This window comes from Dermacentor andersoni, chromosome 1 (genome assembly GCF_023375885.2).
Source record: "Dermacentor andersoni chromosome 1, qqDerAnde1_hic_scaffold, whole genome shotgun sequence".
NCBI classification, from domain to species: Eukaryota; Metazoa; Arthropoda; class Arachnida; order Ixodida; family Ixodidae; genus Dermacentor; species Dermacentor andersoni.
In genome coordinates, this window is record NC_092814.1 from 266,393,031 (window position 1) to 266,405,408 (window position 12,378).

At 46.6% G+C, this 12,378-nt stretch overlaps 1 protein-coding gene across 1 annotated transcript in view; it reads left to right on the forward strand.

Moving 5' to 3' along the window:
- LOC126547677 (sushi, von Willebrand factor type A, EGF and pentraxin domain-containing protein 1-like) overlaps positions 1-12,378 on the forward strand; it is a 226,427-nt gene that overhangs the window by 18,518 nt on the left and 195,531 nt on the right. Inside the window, exons 4-7 of the mRNA XM_050195627.2 lie at positions 992-1,165; positions 2,889-3,062; positions 5,618-5,806; positions 11,126-11,196. Of these exons, the coding sequence (XP_050051584.2) occupies positions 992-1,165; positions 2,889-3,062; positions 5,618-5,806; positions 11,126-11,196 (608 nt within the window). The remainder of the gene's footprint in view (positions 1-991; positions 1,166-2,888; positions 3,063-5,617; positions 5,807-11,125; positions 11,197-12,378) is intronic.

The following is a 12,378-nucleotide window of genomic DNA, read 5'->3' on the forward strand; positions in this document are numbered from 1 at the left end:
AAACAATCACTTAGTAGTTACCTAACAAGCATGGTGCAACGGGCACACGCATAGATGAACAGATCTTACTCGATGACCGCGAACACTCGCTGACACAATGCTGGTGTGATGAAGAGTGGAGGTAGACAGGAGCGAACGCTTTTTTGCTGCCTTCAACGTGTCTCCGAAACTTGAGATTATGCGACTTTCAACGCTAGCTAAGCGCTCGGGAAGACAGCGCACATGAAGCAACCAGCCATTTCGGATCACGTTTGCACCCGCCGCAGATCACCTCCAACATACGGCGCGTGGTCCGCGTAGGATGGTGGCAGTATTGGCCACGTAGGAAAGATGCTTGTTTCTGCAACCCTTTAGAGAGCGCGACGCAGCGTCTGAGCGCATATGCGCTCAGCGGCGCGGAGAGACTTGCGCAGCCACAGTCGGGTATAGAAGGGACGCGCGCTCATTTGCCCCGCCCCATCCAGCTCCCCACCCCAGTCTATTAACGCGCGCTTAACACGTGACCTCCAACATTGGGTACGAGGGAGAACGGTGCACATCAAGCCACCATCCTTCTCGACTCACCTTCGCACGCAGTCTCACCTTCGCACTGTGCGCGTAGCAACGCGCGGCGTTGAGAAAGGCCAGTGTAGCCCGACGGCGTATGCGACGCGGGAATTTTTCAACTGCCGCACCGAACGAGTGCGGTAACTGGCGGAAAGCGGTGGACAACGGTCGGTACTTTTAGATTCGGAAACGAATCTAGTTCGTTATATCCATTGGCAGAGCAATTTTACTTCGTTAAAACGAGGATTTAAGTACATGGACCTCTATGGGGATTTCAAGGGGAATTACGTTAGCTTCGTTATACGCATTATTTCTTTATATCATGTCTCGTTATAACGAGGTTTTTGTTTCTGCGCGTGGCTAACATTAGCATGCATATAGGTTGCTAAAATTTGAGTATAGGCAGTAGCTTTCCATACACTCCTATGCGTTTTAATGCTTGCAGCGGTGTCGTGCGGCCACCCTGGCGACGTCCCCGGGGGCCGGCTTCTGGATGCAGTGTTCTTGTTCCCGAGGCAAGTGCGGTACCAGTGCAACAAGGGCTACCGGATGGTCGGCGAAGCCAACCTGTACTGCCAGAGCGACGGCACCTGGAACAGGGCCAAGCCCGAGTGTCACAGTGAGTATGCTTGACACATGCGTTCACTTGAGTAACACAGAACGCCAAGACCACGGCGCGAATTCGGCTGCCAAAGGAAAGCAATTGAGCCTTTGTAGTGGCTACAAGCTGGAAGCAGGAACGAATGTCTAATCACCGTGGCGACAAACTCGGACGTATTTGTCAAAAATTGATCATGCACAGCTGTATAGAGACGCACATGATGCGTGCAGTGGTAGGGATTTCTGTGAAGTAATAATTTGACCAAGGGCATGCGCAATTTGAACTATCAGTGCGCGAGCCGAACGTCTTCTTATTTTAAATTTTTATGGTCGGCGTCCAACTTTAACTACTTGCATTGTCTCCTCCTGACCAGACGGGTTCCCGATTGATTTCATCGAACTATCAGTCAATGGAACTCACCAAATTTCGCGCAGAGAAGAATAGTACATACATTTAAATGTATACAAAAATAAATTAAATTCTGAGGCTTTACGTATAAAACGACGATCAGATTATGAGGCGCGCCCTCGAGGAGGTGGGGTAGGGAGAGTCTCCGGTTTAATTTTGAGCCCCTGGGGTTCTTTAACGTTCACCTAAATATATGTATATGAGGGCTATTGCACTTTGTCCCCAACGAAATGCGACCGCCGTGGCTGGGATCAAACCCGCGACCTCGGTCTCAGCTGCGCAACGCCATCTCCATTGAGCTACCGCGATGGGTGGAATGTATGTACGTATTCAGCAGGCTGCATGTAGATTAAGGACTGCGATTTGATTACCTCTAAACAGGGCGTCTTCTAAATACGTAAAAACAGCTTTTCTTTCTTTTTTTATCCGTCGCGGTAGCATAGTGGCTGTAGAGAATTAATTGCTCTGCTGAGTTCGCTGGTTCGATCCCAGCCGCGGCGGCTGCATTTCGTTAGGAGCGACATGGGAAACGCTCGTGAACTTACATTTAGGTGCACGTTAAAGAACCTCAGATGGTCAAAATTAATCCCTTTATTGTTTTCACGTAACTTTACAGAAAACATTGCCAGATATCTTACTCAATTGAGGATGTACCTGTTGCTCCCTTCAGGACTTCGTCTTTCGTGTGGCACGAAAGTGTCAAACGCTGAAATACGAGTTTATATATAGCCATGATCTGAGCGGCATTATTCCTCCTAATGACAACTGTATCTTATTCATAAACTAAGATAAATTGGCGCTCGTGCATACGAGATCTATCGGCCTATACTTGCGTGGTTGCTGCAGCTGCACACAGGTGTTAACTGAGGATAGTAAGCAGACGAACAAATGTAATTTCGCTGACACTGTTGACAAATTTTTATCGCTTTACCGTTTGAGAACCAATTCTGTTAAAATCGAGAAAAATTCTGTGTGGACTTAAACAGAAAAAAAGTCATTTTTCAAATAATATCCGTTTCTTTCATTGAATGAAGGTTTCTCTTGTAAAGGCATCAATTTTCCGTTTCTTCTTTGTTTTTACAGCTATATATTTTTTTACAGCGTACGAAAGGACTTGTGAATCAGGGGCCGCATTTTCTAGCGGTACATTTCGTTGTCCATTCCTTTGGATATTCATAATTCGTTCTGACAAAAGCCGCGCGGCCGCTATTGGCGGGGCCTGACCATTCAGCGTGACCTCGGGTGCCGAAAGAAGAACGGGAGCTGAAATGTATCGTAGTAAAATGCGGCCTCACGGACCCTGATCTCAGATACGCCGCGCTCTCTTTTGCAGTCGTGGATTGCGGACCTCTGGATGGCATGGCCAACGGCGCTGTTCGACTGCTGGGCACCCAATACGGCTCAAAGGCCGAGTTCACATGCAACGAAGGCTTCAAACTGACGGGAACAAACACGCGGACTTGCGAAGCTGACGGGCAGTGGAGCGACGAATCTCCGCGTTGCGAAGGTGGGTGTTCAGTCGGTGTTAGGTGTGGGTACACTGTACTTAACACTGAGATATCTGCGTTTTTATTTTTCGAAGCTAGAGCTGTGAACTTGATGTAAAAATTGGAGTTTCTATAAAAGCTTGGGCCTAATTTCGGAAATTTTTGCGAGATAATTTGAAAACCTATACTAAGATTCTACTCCACTTTGTCACTAGAATGAACTCTTTCTGTCGAATGCCACAAAAAATTTCATTGCAGTCGCTTCAGTGGCTGCCTAATTAGAGCATTTCTGCGTTTATACTTGTTTGCACAGTTGCAAATCCGAGTTGCACATTTGGCTCTTCTCTAAATGCATCTACATTTGGTCTATACTTAAGCGGCATTAAATAATTTGCGTGACCATTATGTTGTGCTCTACTGGTCGCCAGATATTTGGCTCATCCAAGACAGCTAGTCTCTTGCTTTGCTACTGGCTATTGAAAGAGATGGGAGTAATTCATGTGGCTTCTAAATCTGAAAAATCTGAAAAACAGGGGCGCCTGTAATGTGCTTCGAGTCCTCGGTTTTTATTTTCGGAAATTCGGCGTGCATTTTTCGGTGTTTGACCGCAAAGATATATTTGTTCGAATATAACCTTATAGATACATTTTTGTTGCTATATTTTACGCATAACAACGTGGTTTTCAGCATTGGCATTTGTTGGGCGTGTTGGTAAACTGACTTGGAAAGTATATTTAGTTTATAGCATCTATATTTGTTCGCTGGCTCTAAATATGCTTTCCAACGTAGTTTTATTGAACGTGCCTGCAGGGTGGGAGCCGGTGAGGGAATGAGGGGGATTCACTTGATGCTCTGTTTCTTGCAATTCCTGTAGTATTTGCCGTTTCGGTTACGTGTCGTGTACTGTTGGCATTACTTAACTGATGTGAAATTGCTGCACAGCTGGTGCGACGAAAAAATAGCGGTGTCACCGTCTCGAGGCTTATGCAATCGTCTATCGGCACCGTTAAATTTAGCAAATGTCCTTCAAATACTTCGAAAATTGTTTTCATGGAGCGACGTCATGAGTTCAGTAAAGAAAATGGTGCCTATTTTCTATATTGCTTTATTGGACATTTACTAAACATTATAAGACCCTCGGAATGATAATCGCATTCTTAATTATGACCGTAAAAGAAAGTTCGATAATCTTATTTTAAACTAGATTTCGATAAATGCGTAATAATACAGGGTATCCCACATAACTTGAGACAAGAATTTAATAATGAAAGGCGCGTCAGAAGCGCATTGAACCGAACGCATACTATTCGAAATATCCTATAGTAACTCAGACATTTTTTTGTTTTCCCCATAACTCAATAGTTAATTAAGTTATCTTACGAAACTTTCTAATTATTGGCTGAGGACCCCAAGTATGATACGCAGATTTGTAGAGCACCTTCAGAAACCACCGATCGAGTTGTTTCCTTTACGATACGTCTCACCTAGTCCTTTTTACGGGTTGCAAAGAAAGCCCGCGAAATGTGAAAAAAGCCACGTGACGGAGCGCTTGCGCAGTGGTGTCGTGCTGCTCTCAAGCGTGCGTTAGGTGAACAATGTCGGCTCCCGTCGGATGGCGGTGAAAATGCATGCTGCTGGCAGAGCCTTGCCGATGAGATTCCTCGTCGCCAGTCACGATGTGAGTCGCGTGAGTGACGATATATATATATATATATATATATATATATATATATATATATATATATAGCGATCTCAAGGACACCAATTGAAACATGGCTCAAGTAAGAGTTCCGAAGAAATATCGAATTTCGCATGCTGCAACTGTCGAACCACTCGTTTATAATTGTGTCCAGGAGAACGGCGTGGTTTGGACCGCGTATAGCTGCGTTCACTAACTCAATATGCAACCGAATATTCGTTTCTCGAGCTACTAAGAAGTTTATGTAAAGTTAATGATCGCAAATGACTAACTTAGCACTCAATTACGAACGTTTTAGAGCGAACTTTTCGTTGCCTCTTCTCCTGGCTTTGTGAGTGCTGGTTGCAGCTGTCTTGTGGAATGCAGAACTGCTTGGGTCACTGAGTATGTGCGACTGGGTGGGTGTATCAAATAGACAAGCAAAACAAGAGGCACACAGTGAAGAATTCGACAACGAAGCAAGTGAGGTCAGCTACAGAGAAGTGAAAATGTCAGCAATGAAAGCAGCCGAGCGCGGAGAAATAAGTTTAAGTGAATAAAATGGGACCAGATCGTGCACTGAGGGAGGAGCGCTGAGGGACATAGAAGGGAAGAAACAAAAGTAAAATTAAGAGGTTTATACACTGAGCCACGAGTAGAGGGCAAGCAAACTAACATTTCAACAAACACCAGCGAAAGCTTCGCTTATCACCGATTCGCAATATTTGTGGGATCCGCCAATCTTTCAGAGTGCCGGCATCACATTGCAACATGACTTCAGCATGGTTGAAGTCTCTTTATGCCTGGCGGTTTATCTTGCTTGCGGTAGAGTCGGCGTCTACACTTTTGATTACATCCTGTTCCTCCCGTACGGGCTGGTCTACTTTTGGTGCGCAGAGATCTGGTGTCCAGCTCCGGATCCTCCAGAAGGTAACGGCTCAACTAGCCTCGGGCCCAACCCCGGGACTCAGCGCAGTGGCATAAGGCTGCGGTACTTTTGCCCCGAGAAGACCGTCCTGCAGGGCTCCGACATAAACGTATGCCGAGAAACTGGCTCCTGGCTCTTCGACAGACCGACGTGCACGCGTGAGTGAGGCTAACTTTCTCTCTCGTATCGCGCGCACGCACACACACACACGCACACACACACATCTGACGGCAAAAGTAAATGAACACTCGTACGGTATTGAAGCACATTTTTTCCTAAACAATAAATATAATCTTGCGGCTAATTGTACTTATAGTTCCGCAAGTAAATTGCAGCGTAAGAAAAAGAAAGTATTATTTTTGCCCGAAAGGTGAAGCATTGATTGCGACAGGACATTATCAGCCAGCTACACGAAGCAAGGTTAGGGGTTTTATCAGTTGTATAAACTGCTGTAAGCATTCTCTTTAAGAGCTAAATTAACCAACAGGGTGTCACGCGCGCACAGGCAAATCTGAACGCTCCCACTCGATGACCGCGGCCACTCGCTGTCAGGACGCTGGCGCACTGAAGAGCGGCAGCAGCAGCGGGCGAATTCTCCTTCGGCTGCCGCTCACTTCAGCGCGAACATTAGGCGCGCGAGAACGCAGCGCATACGAAGCCATCAGCTATCTCGGGTCGCCTTCTAATGCACCGCAACGGGCGGCCGCGCACAGCCGCACCGTGTGCAGCCGTTGTAAAGGGGACGCGCTGCCCTCTTTTCCCCGTCTCCACTGCTGGCACGAACTCATCTCCCCGCTCCTCCCCTTGGGCGGCCGAGAATACGGCGGGCGCCCCCGCTCCCCGTCTTGCTCCCTTGCGGGCGCCAACAGGCGCCGCCGCATCAAGCCACCATCCTTCACTGTCGCACGCTTTCCCTTGCACCTACAGCATACGGCGCGCGGCCGCGATGTTATCGGAATCGGACTTTATGCGGAACATCACGGTAACGGCGGAAATTCACCTTGAGCGTCCATGTAATTGCGATCGCAATAAAGAAATTATTAGCTGTGGCGAAGTAGGAGTAAGTGCGGTTTAAGACTACAGAAAGGGTCCGTGTTTTCCAGCGGTTGCATGTACAATTTTATTTCTGTGAGCTTTATTATTGTGCGTAGCTTGATACTGCCCAATTGTAACATCCAAATAATAGTTTAATTCTAGTGGTTTTGATATGGTGGCTAGTTTATGCCAAGTCTTGAGGTTAGATATAGCCAGAAAGGAGTGCTGCGTAACATCGGCAACACTCACGTCCAGTAAAGGAAACCTTCTTTAAAGCATACCAGCCTATCCTGAGATGCAGGCCGACAACAATCAGTCATAAAATGCACTTTTATCAGGCAACCAATGCCGAGGGAGAAAAATGACCACGTTTCGAAACCTTATCTCCGCACGCCAACCGTGTTGCCTTTTCTCCTCGTCCTCTTGGTGAGATATCTGGGCGGTGCGACAGTGCTACACGAGCTTGGAGCACTTTTCATTTCCTTGCGGCGGAGGACGAATAGTTCAGAGTGGAAGTGCCATTTAACAAACCATAATAAAGACGTTTTGAAACCGGCCGATGCCCTTGCTGGCGATGAGGGAAGTGGGCAATTGCTATTTTCCTACTGCTGTTGACCTTTAAGTTCCGGCATTGCTCCATAGTAACGCCAAAGATTTGGCAATAGTTGGTCTTGCACGATTGGAAGTATAACATGCCAGATTCCTTGAAGAGGACCAAACCGAAGCGCCGACTTTCAACTGAGAATGTGTGTATATATATATATATATATATATATACTCCCGCATTTGACCTTGACAAAAAGTTGCGCTGTTGCACTTCCAGTCGTGCTACAAAGGTCGTGCAAGGCAGCAAAAAAGCTTTATAACGTAAGCTGGATTCAATTGTAGACGGCTGACCCACCCAAAACAGACGACAATGTATTTATATTAATCGCATATTGCTTCAAACTTTTCACAGCAGCACCGTAAGAACCCGCATATGATACGAGGATTTTCGCCCAAATTTCCACGTCGTAGTATATGCGGGTCGAAACTAAACTTTCTGCCAGAAATCCCGGAATGACGCCAACCGGACGGCTAAAGCGTGAATCATGAGCCACGCTGTGCGAATGCATTGCCGACGCATGGGCGCTCATCTCGAAGGACAATTGTGTGTCGCGGTATTAAGAAGAGCGGCATTTAGATCGTGCTCGACGGTATAGAAGATGGCCATTTCTGGGAAACGTTCTTGGACAAAGAACTGTCCGAAGACAGCGCAACCGAAGACGACGATGATTGAAACGCGTAGTCCGATGTAATGAAATCTTTCCCCCGTGTATTCAACACCCCTATTATACGCGTATGAAACCTTTTCTCGTTTTCTTTTTCGCTTTTCGTTATCCCTAAATCTCGCCTCGTACTATATGCGGGTCCGTATAATAGGCGGGTTTTTACGGTATTTATATTGAATGTACTCTTGCATAGACGCAGCGTACATGTCCCAACGCTTCATGCGTCGTTCAAAACATGCATGGCTACCCTCAGTGCTTCCGTCGTTTTCCTCTTTACCTCTTCCAATCTTGGAAACGCTTTCTTTTGAGCTGTCGCTTCAGTCTCGGAGATAGAAAGTGGCAGGGGGCAAGATCGGGCGACGTACCGTTGTCATCCTATGTTTTGTCAGGAAGTGACGCACGATCAGTTACATGCGGGTGGCAGCGTTCTCGTGATGCTTATATCACCGCGGCCCGAGTTCCACAGCAGTTCGAACGGCACCACCTAACTGCTTGGGTACTTTGACGTAAAAGAGCGCCTCATCTTGCCAAACAAATAAAAAATGAGCTATTTGATAGAGAAGACTCCCAAGAGAGAACAGAACTTGATACGCAAACGCTGTTGTTTGACATGCGCCATCGGAAACCCGTTGCTTACGGCAACAGAGGCAGAGAGGAAAGCGATGTAGTGAGTAGGCAAAACTTCACGCAAGGACGCTGCTTGGGCAACTGATGCCGACGATAGTGCAGTACGCGCGCCCAGCGATACGGGTCGTTATTATCTACCTTTCTTCCTAAGCGCAAAAAGTCGCAGTTTCGCCCAAAAGGAGAAGCATTGATTGCGACAACAAATTATCAGCTATACGAAGTACGGTTAATAGCTTTATCAACTGTATAAACTGCTGTAAGCATTCATTTAAAAAGTAAATTGACATGCACGGTGTTACGCGCGTTTAGGAAAACATGAACACATCTCACTCGAGGACAGCACAGACTCGCTGTCAGAACGCTGGCGTTGTGAAGAGCGGCAGCAGCGGCGAGTGAATTCCCCTTCGTGCTGCCTCCTGTTTCAGTGCGAACTAGGCGCGCGAGGATACAGCTCGCACGAAGCCATCAGCTATCTCGTCGCCTCGCCTTCGAACGCTCTACCGATTACGGTAGAGCGTTAAGATAGGGCGCGCGCTGCCGCGCTCGGACGCTCCATGTGCAGCCGCAGCCAGAGTACAAGAGGAAGCTGCACCCTCCCCCCCCCCCCCCCCCCCCACCCCCTCCTAGCGCGCGCATCTCCCGGCTCCCGCTCTTGCGCGCGAGAATACGGCGCGCACCCTTCAGGCCTTCCTCCCTGCCCGCGCGAAAAGACGACGCCGCATCAAGTGACCACCTTTCTCGCTTCACGTTCGCACGCTTTCCTTCGCATCTACAGCGTGCGCCGCGCGGTCGCGATATATTATCGTACTTGGACTTCACGAGACCTCACGGCGTCGCTGACGGCGTCGGCAACGACAACGGCGGAACTTCACCTGGAGTGTCCACATAAAGAAAATCTTGTTACTTTTGGGTTCCCTCACGCATAATGAAATCTGATTATCATTACTAGAGCTCGCTTGTTTTCGATTTGTCATAACTACTTCGGATGCGCTATTGATAAGCTACAGCTTTTTAAAGGTAGATATTTTCACTTTCGGCTTTCGGGTGCGAGAACGTTTTAATAGAGGTTAGAGATTCACGGTTAGGTTCACGGGTTTCAGCGGGGCAAGGCACCATGGAACGTTTACGCAGTAGTCATCAATACGGGACAAGGCGTCATGCAATTGTTTATATAGGTCGCTCGCATAAAAAACGGAGTGGTAAGGTACAACCCATGGGCCATCGGACGTATAATGGAAGGACGCTTCGTGCTAAACGTGCAAACAGCCATGGAATGTGCACGCGAGATGGGAGTTGCATCGTGTTTCTTACAAGTATGCGAGCGTCGACTCTGCCGACCGTTATATTTCAAAATTTCGGTCCATCTTCTTCAAACGCTACTCAAGTATTATTGCGCAAAAAAAAAAAATAATAATGAGACACGGGCGTAAGAGAAGAAAACACACCAAGCGCAAACTTTCAACTAAATTTATTGTACCACTGAATCGGTTTGTACATGTGAAGCAGTATAGACAGAGCATGTGCTTACATGAAAACGAACTGCGCATTCATGTAACATAGTTATGAGTCATGTGATGCCGCCTCCAAGAAACTTAGCTGAAAGTTTGCGCTCGGTGTGTCTTCTTCTCTTACGTCTGTATCTATTTTTTTGTTGCGCAATAATACTTGAGTAATGGATTACCAACTTGGGACCGGAATGCTGCTCTCATTATCTTCAAACGCGACAGAGATAACGAATCAGCGACAAGAGAAAGGATTGTCTTCCGAACCGCGCACACCACCACAGTAGCACCGGTGTTTTAACTCTGGCGGAAGTGGTTTCGATTAACCGTGTTGGGCTGAGGCTCTGGCAGGCTTCGACCAAAGTCTGTTCACATCAGTGAAGCCGGCTACATGAAAAAGGCCGACTTTAGCGTAAGATTGAGGTAGTATAAGTCAGGCCACGTGTTCTATATTTCAAAGGCACGCACACTCCCATCATTATCATTCCACATGCACATTGCTACACTGTGTCCCGATAATCCTTTCTTTTTATTTCTGTATATTGACCTCATAAGCATTACCCACGCTTTCCTTCATTATTTGTCATCATAGCTCACTTATATGACCATTGCCTTATTTCTTCTGGCACGACTCATTACAGAACGTATAGTATGGACGGAACCAGCTCTGCCCGTTTTTTTTCTTCTTCTCCTTTATTTTAAAGCTCAGCGTAGTAAAATTGAAAATCTTGATATGTTTGTCATAGTAAATAATATTACCGACGGGTGCTGCGCTTGGAGATGCCACCTAAGAATGAAAAAGCAAGAATCCTTTGCTGGTCTTGATCATGTTGTATTTACATAGCGCAAATACTGGATTAGTGAAGGCGAATCGAAGCCATTTTACCGGTCGAGTAATGGCGTACAAAAATGGTGGCTGGTGCGCTTTTGTGATAGCATAAAATGGGACAGGAATATATGAAGCCCCTAAAAAGAAAATGGCAAGTTACTATTTCTGAGTGGAATGAGAGCAACTGACGGCACTTGTCTCCTTATGTTCTAGGAAACTGCGTCGTACAGGCTGACCCCAGTGCTGCTGTACTGCGCCGGCCCGACAACTGGTCAAATAGAATGGTAACACGCCTTCGCTTCCTTCGTATAGGATCCCTAAAAAATTTTGCGGCCATTGATGAACGAGATGGTTGTCATGTTTCCTACAGGTGTCGGCTGTATTTGTTATTGGTCAAACATGTGTACTTTGTAGCTCCTTTCTACTGTCCCGCAAATTTTAGTTCGGAGAGTCAGTCCATTTGGTAATACATTCTTTTTTTTTTTTTTTGTGGTATAAAAGTTGGCCATGCCTTTTCGTGTGACCGTCACGTTGGCGCCTCTAAAGAAGACGGCGACACTCGGGGAAAAAAAAAAAGAAAAAGGCACGAAGGACGAACTTTGTCCTGCGTGTCTCTTGCTGTATGTGTCGCCGTCCCCTTTGTGCGGCCGTCATACCGAATTCGCCGTCTTTGCGCTGCCGTTTCCATACCAAATTCGCCGTCTTTGCGCTGCCGTTTCCATACCAAATTCGCCGTCTTTGCGCTGCCGTTTCCATACCAAATTCGCCGTCTTTGCGCTGCCGTTTCCATACCAAATTCGCCGTCTTTGCGCTGCCGTTTCCATACCAAATTCAGCAAAGATAACTACAAAGGGTTGAAGAATGCAAGCATTTAGGTATCATTGTTTCTTTCGATCTAAAATGGAAAAAACACGTGTCGTACGTAACAAAACCACTCTCAGTGCTTTTTTCCCTCAAACGGTCCCTCAGATACGGTTCACCCAATACCAAACTACTCGCGTACACGTCACTCATTCGCTCCGTTATAGAATACGGCGCCATATGCTGGTTCCCATATACTAAATGTGCCATAGCGAAGTTAGAGAGCGTACAAAGAAAATCAGCCAGATTCATTTATAATAAATACCGTCGTCATGATTCCCCAACTGAACTTCTACGCTTAGCCGGACTCCCAACAATTAGCGATCGTGCAAGATATCTCAGACTAAAATTCCCGTTCATTCTCCAGAGAAATGCTCTAAAAATAGACAAATACAGGTTTTTAGTACACTCTAGCGCTAGAGTTTCAAGAACGAAGCCCAATAAACAATTATCTCAGTATAGATTTCACAATGACACCTTCAGGTATTCATACTTCCCACAAACTATCAGATAATGGAATCTGTTACGACAATAGGTTGTAGATTGTACGGCCCTCGATTCTTTTTGTTTAAACTGTCTGATCATATCGTTCTTGCTACGTGATG